General features: G+C 40.5%; 1 protein-coding gene across 7 annotated transcripts in view; it reads left to right on the top strand.

Moving 5' to 3' along the window:
* The first annotated feature begins 8,285 nt into the window (after positions 1–8,285).
* Positions 8,286–13,874, top strand: part of SMARCC1 (SWI/SNF related BAF chromatin remodeling complex subunit C1) — a 181,255-nt gene continuing 175,666 nt past the window's right edge. For 6 of the 7 annotated variants that reach the window (XM_089919220.1, XM_089919222.1, XM_089919219.1 and 3 more), the window contains exon 1: positions 8,286–8,692. In XM_089919220.1, coding sequence (XP_089775346.1) covers positions 8,301–8,692 — 392 coding nt within the window. In that variant the 5' untranslated portion in view covers positions 8,286–8,300. The remainder of the gene's footprint in view (positions 8,693–13,874) is intronic. The other variant, XM_022573288.2, reaches the window with a different exon arrangement.

The following is a 13,874-nucleotide window of genomic DNA, read 5'->3' as shown; positions in this document are numbered from 1 at the left end:
ACGTACTATTTTTGTTAAATATTTAAATTCTACATTTTAAAACCCCACAAGACACACTTTGTTTTATGCAGTAAATATTGAGTTACCCACTGTTTACCACTTCCTTTGCCCTTCATTCCTTTTTGCAAATCAGGAATCATTTTTCTTCTGATGTACATCTTTTAGAATTTCTGTGGTTTTACTAAAATGAATCTAATAGAGAATCTCTTTTTATTTATCATGCTTGGGATTTGTTAGGCTTCTTGAATCTATGAATATCTGTAGCCATTTTTAGGTAACTCTCAATCATTATTTGGTTATTGCCTCTACTCTCTCTCTCATCCTCTGTGACTCCAGTTCCCTGTATATTAGAACTTCTCACTGTATCTTCTTTCTTACCCTGTCCCTCTTGCCCCCTGCCTCCCATTTTTTGGTCTTTCTGAACTTCAAGACTTATTTCATCTGACTTATCTCCTTAGTTCGCTGATTCTTTTTCTATGTCCAATCTACTGCTCAATATGTCCAGTGAGCTTATAATTTCATTTATTATATTTTCTCATTGACTCTTTTTCAAACCTATCACTTCTAACAATTTTCAAATTTTTGGATGAAAGTTTCAAACTTATATTTTATTTCTTAAAAATAAGCATAGTGGGCTTCCCTGGTGGCGCAGTGGTTGAGAGTCCGCCTGCCGATGCAGGAGACACGGGTTCGTGCCCTGGTCCGGGAAGATCCCACATGCCGTGGAGCAGCTGGACCCGTGAGCCATGGCCGCTGAGCCTGCGCGTCCGGAGCCTGTGCTCCGCAACGGGAGAGGCCACAGCAGTGAGAGTCCCGCGTACCACACACACACAAAAAAAAGCATAGTACACCTTAAATTAATATATTTTATACGTCAATTATATCTCAATAAAGCTGAGAGAAAAAAGAGAAAAAAACCATAGTGGTTTTATGGATTATATCTAATAAATTCAATATTTGAAGTCCCTGTTGGTCTCTTATCTCTTTTTTTTCCAAATTTTTAATTGTGGTAAAATACACAAAATTTACCATGTTAACCATTTTTAAAAATTTTAATTGAGATATAATTGACATATAACATATTAATTTCAGGTGTACAACTTGATTCAATATTTGTATACACTGCAAAATGATCACCACAATAAGTCCAATTAATACCCATCAACTTACATAGTTACAAAAATTTTTTTCTTGTTATGAGAAATTTTAAGGTCTACTCTCTTAGCAACTTTCAAATATGCAATACTGTATTATTAACTATATCACCATGCTGTACAGTACATCCCCATGACTTATTTATTTTATAACTCAAAGTTTGTGCCTTTTGACCCTCTCCACCCATTTCTCCAACCCCTCACCCTCCACCTCTAGCAACCACCAATCTCTGTCCTCTGTATCTGTGAGCTTGTATTTGTTTTTGTTTTTAGACTCTGCATGTAAGGGCGATCCTGTGGTATTTGTCTTTCTCTGACTTATTTCACTTCACTATCTTAATCATTTTTTAAAATTTTTAAAATATTTAATTTATTTATTTTTGGCTGTGTTGGGTCTTCGTTGCTGTGCATGGGCTTTCTCTAGTTGCAGCAAGCGGGGGCTACTCTTCGTTGCAGTGCATAGGCTTCTCACTGCAGTGGCTTCTCTTGTTGTGGAGCATAGGCTCCAGGAGCGCAGACTTCAGTTGTTGTGGTGCATGGGCCCAGTAGTTGTGGCTCGTGGGCTCTAGACTGCAGGCTCAGTAGTTGTGGCACACGGGCTTAGTTGCTCCGTGGCATGTGGGATCTTCCCAGACGAGGGCCCGAACCCGTGTCCCGTGAATTGGCGGGCAGATTCTTTTTTTTGTTTGTCTGTTTGTTTTGCGGTACGTGGGCCTCTCACTGTTGCGGCCTCTCCCGTTGCGGAGCACAGGCTCCGGACGCGCAGGCTCAGCAGCCATGGCTCACGGGCCCAGCCGCTCTGCGGCATGTGGGATCTTCTCGGACCAGGGCACGAACCCATGTCCCCTGCATCGGCGGACTCTCAACCACTGCGCCACCAGGGAAGCCCCAGGCAGATTCTTAATCACTGCACCGCCAGGGAAGTCCCATCTTAATCACTTTTAAGTGTACAGTTCAGTGATATTAAATACATTCATCATGTTGTACAACCATTACCCCATCCATCTTCATATCTCTTTTCATCTTGTAAAATTGAAACTCTATACTCATTAAGCAATAACTCCTCATTTTCTCCTCTCCCTAGTCACTGGCAATCACCATTCTACTGTCTGTGTTTAAAATTTGACTACTCGGGCTTCCCTGGTGGCGCAGTGGTTGACAGTCTGCCTGCCGATGCAGGCGACGCAGGTTCGTGCCCCGGTCCACGAAGATCCCACATGCCGCGGAGCGGCTGGGCCCGTGAGCCATGGCCGCTGAGCCTGCGCGTCCGGAGCCTGTGTTCCGCAATGGGAGAGGCCACAACAGTGAGAGGCCCGCGTACAAAAAAAGAAAGATTTGACTACTCTAAGTGCCTCACATAAGTGGAATCGTACACTATTTGTCTTTTTGTTACTGTCATTTTATTTAGTATAATATCTTCAAAGTTTATCCATGTTGTAGCATATGTCAGAATCACTTTCCTTTTTAAAGCTGAATAATATTCCATTGTATGTATCATATTTTGCTTATCCATCCATCTGTGGATGGATACTTGGCTTTTGGCTACTGTGAATAACGCTATTATGAACGTGGTTGTACAAATATTTCTTCAAGACCCTGCTTTTATTTTATTTTAATTTTTTTAAGACCCTGCTTTTAATTTTTTGGGTATGTATCAAGAAGTAAAATTGCTGGATCACATGGTAATTCTATTCTTAATTTTCTGAGGAATCATCCACAGTGAGTGTAATATTTTACATTCTCACCAACAGTGCACAAGCATTCCAATTTCTCCACATCCTTGTCCATACTTATGATTTTCTGGGGTTTTTTAATAGTGGCCATCTTAATGGATGTAAGGTGGTACATCATTATACTTTTGATTTGCATTTCTCTGATGACTAAAGATGTTGAGCACTTTTTCATGTGCTTATTGTCCATTTGCATATCTTCCTTGGAGAACTGTCTAATCAAATCCTTTGCCAATTTTTGAATTTTTTTTGTTCTTGCTGAGTTTTAGGAGTGCACAATGTATTCTGGATATAAATCCTTCATTATAAGATTTGCAAATATTTCTCCCTCTCTCTGGGTTGCCTTTTTACTCTGTTGATATTCTTTTCTTAAAAAATATTTATTTATTTACTTATTTATTTATTTGGGTGCACTGTGTCTTTAGTTGTGGCACGTGGGATCTTTGGTTGGGGCATGAGGGATCTCTTAGTTGTAGCATGCGGGCTCTTAGGTGCAGCATGCGAGATCTAGTTCCCCGACCAGGGATTGAACCCAGGCCTCCTGCACTGGGAGCCCAGAGTCTTAACCTCTGGACCACCAGGGAAGTCCCTGTTGATCTTCTTTTGATGCAAAATTTTAAAATTTTTCATTAAGTCCAATTTGTCTACTGTTTCTTTTGTTGCCTGCACCTCTGATATCACATCCAATAAATCATTGTCTTTGGTGTCATATCCAAGAAATAATTGTCAAATCCAATGTCATGAAGCTTTTGCCCTATGTTTTCTCCTAAGAATTTTATAGTTTCATCTCTTATATTGAGGTTTTTGATCCATTGTGAATTAATTTTTGTATACAGTGTGAGGTAAGGGTCCAACTTCATTCTTTTGCATGTAGTTATCTAGTTTAACCAGCACCAGTTGTTGAAAAGATTGTCCTTTCCCCATTGCACAGTCTTGGCATCCTTGTCAAAAAAATTGTTTGACCATACACACAAAAGTTTGTTCCTGGGCTCTCTATCCTTTCCATTGATCTATGTGTCTGTCTTTATGCCAGTACCACACTGTTTTGATGAGTTTTGAAGTCAGGAAGTTGAGTTCTCCAAAATTATTCTTTTTTTTAAACTTTTGTTTTGTTTTGTTTGTTTATTTTAGATTCTACATGAAGTTTAGGATGGGTTTTTCTATTTCTGCAAAAGACATCCCTGGGATTTTGATAGAGTTTGCATTGAATCTGTAGATTTCTTTTCATATTGTAGACATTTTAAAGTTATTAGGTTTTCCATCCATGAACAGGGATATGTTTCCATTCATTTATGTCTTGTTTAATTTCTTTCATTGATGTTCTATAGTTTTCATTGTACAATTATTTTACCTCCTTGGTTACTTCCTAAGTGTTTTATTGTTTTTGATGCTATTGTAAATGAAATTGTTGTAATTTCCTTTTCAGATTGCTCATTATTAATATGTAGAAATGCAACTGGTTTTTGTGTGTTGGCTTTACATCCTGCTACTTTGCTGAAATCATGTATTAGTCATACAAGTTTTGTTGTAGAATTTTTAGGGCTTTCTATGTATAAGATCATATCATCTGCAAACAGATATCTTACTTCTTCCTTCAATTTGGATGCTTTTTATTTTTTGTCCTTGCCTAATTGTTCTGGCTAGAACTTCCAGTACTATGTTGAACAGAAGTGGTGAAAGCAGGCATCTCTGCCTTGCTCTTGATCTTAGAGGAAAACTTTGTCATTCACCATTGAGTATGATGTTCATTGTGGGTTTTTCTGTTATTATAGTGAGATAGTTTCCTTCTATTCCTAGTTTTGAGGTTTTTTTTGGATCATGGAAATGTGTTCAATTATGTCAAATTATTCTTCTGCATCAATTGAGATGATCATGTGTTTTTTCCCTTTATTTTCTTAATGTAGTGTACTACACTGATTTCTGTATGCTGAACCACCTTGCATTCCAGGAATAAATCTCTTTTGGTGTAAAATCCTTGTAATATACTGCTGAATTTGGTTTGCTAGTATTTTGTTGAGGATTTTTTATCAGTATTCATAAGTGATATTTCTTGTAGTGACTTTGTCTGGTTTCGGGATCAGGGTAATGCTGGATTCATGGAAAGAGTCTAGAGGTGTTCCCTCCCTTCAGTTTTTTGGGAAAAGTTTGAGAAGGGTTGATGTTAGTTCTTCTTTAAATATTTGGTAGAATTCACCATTGAAGCCATCAAGTCTAGGCTTTTCTTTGTTTGGAAGTTTGTTTTTGGTTTTTTTTGAATTTTATTTTATTTATTTTTTTATACAGTGGGTTCTTATTAGTTATCTATTTTATACATATTAGTGTATATATATCAATCCCAATCTCTGTTGGGAGGTTTTTGATAACTGATTTAATAAGTGTATTACCTTGTTTTTTATAATTTATAAAAATGGATACATTGTTTTAGATCTAAATCATTTCAATCTTGACCAGACTGCTTTTAATAATCGTCTAATAAAATGTTATGGAATCTATTCCTCAGCAGCTTTGATATTATTCCTTGACTTAAATATTAACACTTTTATATGAATTGAAAAATGAAGTAAGACTTTTTCTGACAAAAACAATTTTTTTGCTGATTTGACAATAATGACTGGCTTTGTCAATTAGGTTATATGACAGACATTTTCCATAAATTGAATAAGCTAAATGTTTGGCTCTAAGGTCTAGCTGAAAATAAACCTAATCCTTGTGATAAAAGTATTTTACCAAAAATATTGTAAAAGTTCAATGAAATAAGCAATATTGTGATTTTCTCAAGCAGATCTGAGTAAATTGATTTAAACAAGATGCTTCTAAGTTAAAGGTAATAGGTATAACAGTCTTTGTCAGGAGTCAACAAACTATGGCACAGGCCCAATCTGGCCTGCCACATATGCTTTTTTTTGTGTGGTAAAAAATATATAATAATATTTACCATTTTAACCACTTTTAAGTGCACAATTCAGTGACATTAAGTACAGTCACAATCTTGTGCAATCATTACTACTATCCATCTCTTAAACATTTTCATCATCCCAAACAGAAACTGTCTACCTCCTGTTTTTTTTGGCTGTGTTGGATCTTCATTGCTGAGCGGGGGCTACTCTTCGTTGCAGTGCGCAGGATTCTCATTGCACTGACTTCTCTTGTTGCGGAGCATGGGCTCTAGGTGTGTGCGCTTCAGTAGTTGTGGCGCATGGGCTCAGTTGTGGCTCGTGGGCTCTACACTGCAGGCTCAGTAGTTGTGGCACACGGGCTTAGTTGCTCCGCGGCATGTGGGATCTTCCCCGACCAGGGCTCGAACCCGTGTCCCCTGCATTGGCAGGCGGATTCTTAACCACTGTGCTACCGGGAAGCCCCTGCTACCTGTTTTTGCAAATAAAATTTTACTGGGAACACAGCCATGCTCACTCATTTATGTATTGTTTAGAGCTGCTTTTGCGCTACAATGGTAGGGCTGAGCAGTTGTGACATAGAACATATGGCCTAAAAGCCTAAAACATTTGCTATCTGACACTTTATAGAAAATATTTGCTAAACCCTAGTCTTCGATACATTTTAGAGAAGCCTTTTGGTATCCTTCCCAGAAACCGAGAAAGCTAATGACTGTAACAACTGGCATCAATCATACAGTTTCCAATTCTTTTCTTTGCCTCAAAATTGAAGAAACCTAATCAACTCTTCACCTGTTGAGCAATAAAAATGCTTTTTGATAGATTGCTATGTGAATTTAGCTTGCAGTTTGGAGAACTGTGTGAAAGGTACAGTTCACCGCTAAACACTTTAGCATGCATATTTTGAATAAGAGTTCAGTATTTGTTTACTGTTCTTTTCTTTTGAGGGGAAATTTATAGTAAAATGCATAAATTTTCTTTACTATTCCATAATTGGTATACATCTGTGTAATGCAAATCTATTTCTAAGTACAACTTATTATCACCCCAGGAAACACCCTCATGTCCCTCCTTCCCCTCCACTCCCCAGAGGGAACCATACTTCGGAGTTTAGCCTGTTCTGTAACTTCATATATATTGAATCGTACTATGTATATCCCTTTGGGTAAGATTTATTTCCCTCAGTATAATATCTGTGAGATTCATCCATAATGTTGCTGTACCAAGTTTACTCCATTTGGTTATTAGTTAATTTGTCAAATGGCTTCTTGCTCTTTTCATTATTGAGTTGTAGGAGTTCTTTCTATATTCTGGATATGTCTCTTATCAGGTATATAATTTGCAAATATTTTCTCTCTTTCAGTGGGTTTTTTTTTTCTTTCAGTGGGTTTTTTCATTTTCTTGTCGGTATACTTTGAAGCACAAAAGATTTTAACTTTGATGAAGTCCAATTTATTTTTTCTTTTGTTGTCCGTGCATTTTTCTCCAGCCTTTCTTCCTCTACTCCATCATCCACACTGCTGCAGTAGCTACTTCCTAATCGATAATTCTGGTCATGTCATTCTCTCTGTTCAAGCTGGTTTTCTAATGCTTACAGGATATTCCAAATTCACTGCCACCCCAAATAACATCTCTGCTTCAACTCCATGGGCTTAAGGAATTTCACCAAGTATGCTCTCACACTTTAAAGACTTTGTTCCAGTTTTTTCACGCGTTTGAAATCTCCTTTCCTCCCTGATCACAGTGTCTTCATTCTTAAAAACTCACAAGCAGTTAGTCATTTGCTGTTCAGGGGTTAGATAGCATTAAGTTCAAAACCCCATAATGGCCAATCATATTTCGTTAATAATTTAAAATTATTTGCCTTCTGCCTCCCTGTAGGTCATTCACTCATTCATCAAATATTTATTGAACATCTGTTAGATAACCGGTACTGTTCTCAGCACCGAGGGTACACCTGCGAACAAGTCAAGACTAGGCTCTCATGCAATTTATGTGGAAAGTATTCAATAAGAAAAATACCAGGTCATGGTGAGTGTTACGCCAACAATGTCGAGTGAGTATGATTGTTCAAGATTGCATGGTCAGGGATCACTTTTCTGAAGTACATTTAAGCTATGATTCGAAAGCGCCTGAGTGACAGAGGGGATCAGCTGTTGCAAGGGGTGGTGGTCCCAAATGGTTGTTTACAAAGTACGACAGGGTCACTAGGTCTGAGGGCAAGCGGGGCAGGCGCAGATTCCCACCCGGCGTGTGGGTTCCTCCGCCAGCAGGCGACACCCTAAACGGGTTCTCCTCTCGGAACATCTCACGCCAGCCCTTTTCTCCCCGGCGGTGGCAGACGATAACACAGAACCTCCGTGCAGTAGGAGATTGCATAACGATTCGACGCAGGTACCCGGGAAACAGCCACACACTAACAAGCCGAAACTGGGGGGCGGAGACTGTGAACTGTCCTACAGCCTGGCGGAAGAGGCGGGGGGATGAGCTCGTCCTAGGCCCGCCCAGAGAGAGTGTTGCGCATGCGTATGCGCGTGCTCTCGTCTCTTAGGCGCCGGTCCCGAGAAGGGGCGGGGCCGGCTCTCCGCGCCGGAAGGGGGCTGACTGGGCGGGGCCGGGAGGCGGAGGTGGCGGCTGCGCGCGCGCGTGCGAACGAGGAACGCCGCGAGGGCCGGGGCGGGGCGGGCGGGCAGGGCTGTGGGGACGACGTACGACGACGATGGCCGCGGCGGCGGGCAGCGGCGGGCTGGGGGCGACGGCGGGCGCTGCGGGTCTGGGAGGCGCGGCGGGGGCCGCGGGCCTGGCAGTTTATCGGCGGAAGGACGGGGGCCCGACCAGCAAGTTTTGGGAGAGCCCGGAGACGGTGTCCCAGCTGGATTCGGTGCGGGTCTGGCTGGGCAAGCACTACAAGAAGGTGGGTTCGCGCGCTCGTAGGGGCCGGAAGGCCACGAGACGGGGGCCGGGGGCGGCGACTGGCCTCGCGGGCTTCTGGCCGCCCCTCCCCCCACGCGCCACGAGGGACAACAAAGGCAGGCGCAGGGCCCGCCACGCCCCCGCGGTGAGCTCTCAGTGTCCGCGCGCAGGGGACTCCACTGGTTCTCCGAGCTTCGCTCTTGGGAGCCCACGCACCCCGGGCAAAAGCCGCTGCTTGCTCCTGCAGGAGCAGGTCGAGCTCAGCGACCCGGAGGGTGTGAATCTTCCTCTTTTGTTGGCTGCTTTAGGTGTGTGAGCTATGATTGTTAAAACTGTCGGAGCCAGAGGTGTAAAAGCGGCAAGTTTTGTTTAGAGACTAGTCTTCAAAGTCAAGTGAGGTGACTAAGGTTTTACTATCTGCTGTTGATATGCTAAAGACGGACTATGGACGATTGTACTCGGACGTTGGTTACAGCAGGTTAAATATAATGAATTACAGTATTCATGAGAACTAATATTACAAAATGACGGCTTTGGGCTTCCCTGGTGGCGCAGTGGTTGAGAGTCCGCCTGCCGAGGCAGGGGACACGGGTTCGTGCCCCGGTCCGGGAAGATCCCACGTGCCGCGGAGCGGCTAGGCCCGTGAGCCATGGCCGCTGAGCCTGCGCGTCTGGAGCCTGTGCTCCGCAACGGGAGAGGCCACAGCAGTGAGAGGCCCGCGTACCGCAAAAAAAAAAAAAAAAATGACGGCTTTTACTTCACTACTTCTGGTTATGTATAGTGGGAGTGCAAGAGTTAATGTTCACTTGTGGCTAATGTGAGGCCTTCCCTGAGAACCCCATTCATGTTAGATCACCCCGCTTCATATCACCTTTGTTTTCATACCACTTTTTTTTTTTTTTTTTTTTTTTTTTTGCGGTACGCGGGCCTCTCACTGCTGTGGCCTCTCCGTTGCGGAGCACAGGCTCCGGACGCGCAGGCTCAGCGGCCATGGCTCACGGGTCCAGCCGCTCCGCGGCATGTGGGATCTTCCCGGACCGGGGCACGAACCCGTGTCCCCTGCCTCGGCAGGCGGACTCTCAACCACTGCGCCACCAGGGAAGCCCCATACCACTTTTTGCGATTATTTTTATTTACCTGTTTGCTCTACCTTTGGAATGTAAGTTCCACTGAGTCAGTGATATTAAAAGTTGTAAGTTAGCCTCTTGTTTATAACAAATGTTTTTTTAGGTTCCCCTTTATGTAACTATTTAGGAATGACTCCCTTAGAAGGTGTAAGGACGCAGACTGCCAAAAATACTCTTTGCCCCCAAATTTCAGGAACACCCTTTCAGTTCTCCACTTCCCCCGTTGTGGACCATAACCATGGGGCAAGGACCTTGTTAGGCCTGTTCACTACAACGTGTCCCGGAACATGTTTGATCCTCATTGCCTTGCCCTTAGTAGTTGCTTAGTAAATATTTGTTGGAATGAATGAAAAGATAGTCTAGGAACCTACTCATTTGGGGTGTACAGCGCAGTGGAGCCTATCAGCTTTTGGAAGTTGTTAGGCATGGGCAGGGATCTTGGGTACTTTTGCGTTCCATTGTGGTACTCTCAGAAATGACCATTCCTTATCTGAGGTTTTAGGAAGTGAGAAGCGATATGTATTTTTATTTACAATATATTCTTTGATTCTTTGACTTTCCCCCCCCCCCGAAATTTTGCAGTCACATTTGGGATTGTAGCTTTTTCTCATTTACATGTAGGTAGACAAGAATATTGTTTTCCCTTGTACAGTGGTAAATTGGTCACTTTTTTGGTGTTGGCAGTAGAGCTTCTCGTAGTAGCTAAGGGAGTTGAATATATTTATATTATTAAAGTATTGTTTATCATGTGCCCTTCAGCCAGTACTTTGGGTCTTAAATTAATATACCTTAATGTATTTTTCCCCCCAGTCTGGATTTTATACCCCAGTTTTATTGAGATATAATTGACATATAATATTGTTTGACTTTATCAGTGTAGCTTTAACAAAGAGAAATAGGAGGAATATTCCTTTGGATAGCAAGGAAGGGAAAAGAAAAAGGGAAATACAGTAATAGTAATTTCTACCTCTCCAAACTCTGTGCATCTATTTGCGCCCAATTTTAAGAGGGCAGCTTTAGGCTTGGATAATCTTTAAGAGGTTTGTTTGGGTGGGTGAGGAAGTGGCTGTGAGGCTGATTGCAGGATTTGTCCCAAAGTGTTGAAGACAGTAGGCTAATGTTGGCTCAGTGTGCCTGAGGCCTTAAAGACAAAGTTAGATTTGACCTCTCAGAGTTTCATAAAGCTAGAGTGTGTTTCTTGGGCCTACTCAGGTAAGAATTGTATATCCTTTGGGCCTGACAGTCAGAATCGTATCAGCCTCTGAGAGTGGTGTTGGTGTGGTGAAAATATTTACCAGAAGGTTCTTTGCTTCCTCTGTACAGGATATATCTCTACCTGGTATACACATTGATAAGATTTAACTAAACTTTTCTGTTGCATTTAATAGTGTGTTTTCAAATTCATAAATCTTAGCAAATAAATGAAATAAACATGACATTGATAGTAGCATTTTTATTGATGGGTTTATGTATGCACTCAGTGAACAACTGAACATCCACCTTACCCAGGCATTTAAAACATAAGTCACTTAAATCCTCACAGCAGTCCTGAATGATAGATATTATTTACTTCATTTTCCACATGAGAGACACCTGAGGGTGGAGATTTAAGTAACTTCTCTAAGAATTAGTTAGGAGTGGCAAATTTGGAATTCAAAGGTCTGCCTGGCTCCAACCCCCCCTCTGCCTTTTTTTTTTTTTGGCTGCACATAATCCCTCTCTTTAAGGAACTCACAGTGTTGTGGAAAAGATAGACATAGGCACCTACTTATAAAACCCAGGTGATTTCAAATTAAAAATGAACTTCCTTGTATTGTTTTTGTCTTCTGAATGCCTATAGGAGGTGCTCAGTAAATATTTGTTCCATGAATGAATAGATTAGTATAGAAACCTGTTTTTTTAGGCTTTGTTGATCGATTTGGCTTAGCAGTACAGAAAGGAGAGTGAATACTTTTTGACTGGGATGAGCTTCAGCTAGCCAAAGGAGTCCAGAGGAGGTGACCACTTTAGGTACGTGGAAGCTGAAGCACAGAGAGATTAACTGTTTGCCTGAGGTTGTGTTTTCAGTCCACTAGCAGTGTGGAAGCTTGTTTATCTACCTAAGCTGCCTGCTTTGTATTACTGGGTGCATATCTTTCATCCTAACTTTGAAAGATATATTTCTATCCATAGTTCAGAGTGATTTTCAGATGATAAAACCTTGTGAAGGTGAAGTATATCTATAAGCCATTGAGTTCCCAGGTAAGTTTCTTCCCGAAGTTTGGCCTACCCCTGAAATAAGATTTAAGATTTTAGGATGATTTAAATAAAGATGCTTTGGATTTAACGAAGATTACTAAAATAGAGTAGATTGCCCAAGGAAGGCATTTCATTGCCTTTTATATAAAGTATTTAACAGTTTAAGACTTTTCTTTTTTCCAGATGGGACATCTGCTACAATAGCATTGTTTACGGATAAGTTAAACTTTTGATACTATATTAATGTCACAGGGAATATAAAGCAGATTTATTGATAACAACTTTCCAAACATATCCTCCTAACTTTCTTAATCAAAATACTTTGAGACTAAAAAAATTTTTGTTGTCTTAAGTAAAACATTCTGTTGAACTTTTTTTTGATCAAAAGATAAAATTTTTATGACTGAAGTAGTCTATATAATTATTAAATTTTTTTCCCTTTAATCAGGATTCATTATTTTGAAAGCTATTAAGAACTTTTTATGTTTAGGTGAGATTTTTGGAAGCAGTTGAAATGAATTTATGTCTGTATGGGATAGTGGAATGAGCTTACGTTAGTTTGGAAGACGTTAGTTCAGTACTCTTGGCTGCTAATTGGTGTCATTGAGCAGATGACTTGATTTCCATGTTTTAATTTTTCATTTGTAAGTTGGGAGTAAGACTGTGACTCCCACAGACAGTTGTTCGAATCAAATGAGATAGTCCTTGAAGGTAGGATTATATAAATTTGAGGTGGTAGTGATACTTTTGCCATGTATCATTGGTCCCCCTGCTTCATTCTTATTGGTTAAATAGAATGTTACTCTTAGAAATTTTTAGAAGTCGATTTAAAATCTTATAGTCGTACATTGACTGCCTTTTGAGAGGGTATGAATCTGACATTAATTTATTAATGTCAGATTCAATTTATTAGTTAAAAATGTCATCTCTTGCATACATTTTAATGTTTGATCATTTTTGTGGGTGATTTGGAGAAAGTAAATGGAGTTAAAAATGTTCTGTAGTTTAAAAATTGGATCTTAAAATACCTAAGATAATCATTTTGATTGGGCTTTGAACCTGGCCATCTTTATTCTGAAACTGTAGGGTTGTCCACATGAAATCTTTCTCATTCTTAATGACAATAAATGAAGCGTGTAGATAGTAGTGAAGTTTAGAATATATACAAAGCTATGTATATAAGTCATTAAAAATTACTTTTTGCTTGGAAGGTTGGTTTGTTTTTTGCTGAACAACCTTCCTCCAAATGGTGTCTTTCAGGTTTAGGATTTGGCGCTGTTCAGTTGTCTGCAGGTATATGAAAAATAAAAAGTTACGGTTATTAATTTTTCACGTTGCTTTACCATGTGTGGAAAAACTTGCAGTACTTTATGTGATTCCTTGGAGAAGCTTGCACTTATTAAAGATTATAAAGTTATCTTGTGGGTATGTATAACATACTGTGCCAGTTCTGTGGGTTAGACTTGAAGAGTTTATTCTTTATTAAAGGTTATACTATGTTGAGTATCACTGATTACTTTCAAAATTGAGTATTACTTATTAAAGATTTACTATGTTGAGTAAATTGGAAAAAAAATCTGATGTTAAATTTTCACTTGAAAGTTCATAGTCCTCAGAGAAGTAAACTTGGTTTTTATGGGAATTGGCATTGTAGGAAAGGGGAACTGTGAGAAGTTTTTAACATTTAAAAATTGCTTACCTGGGGGCTTCCCTGGTGGCGCAGTGGTTGAGAGTCCGCCTGCCAATGCAGGGGACGTGGGTTTGTGCCCCGGTCCTGGAAGATCCCACATGCCGCGGAGCGGCTGGGCCCCGTGAGCC

This window comes from Delphinapterus leucas, chromosome 10 (genome assembly GCF_059928025.1).
Source record: "Delphinapterus leucas isolate spDelLeu-1000000601 "Yukka" chromosome 10, BTC_Dleu_Yukka2, whole genome shotgun sequence".
Taxonomy (NCBI): Eukaryota; Metazoa; Chordata; class Mammalia; order Artiodactyla; family Monodontidae; genus Delphinapterus; species Delphinapterus leucas.
The sequence above is the reverse complement of the archived record's forward strand: the minus strand, read 5'-3'. Positions and strand labels throughout refer to the sequence as shown.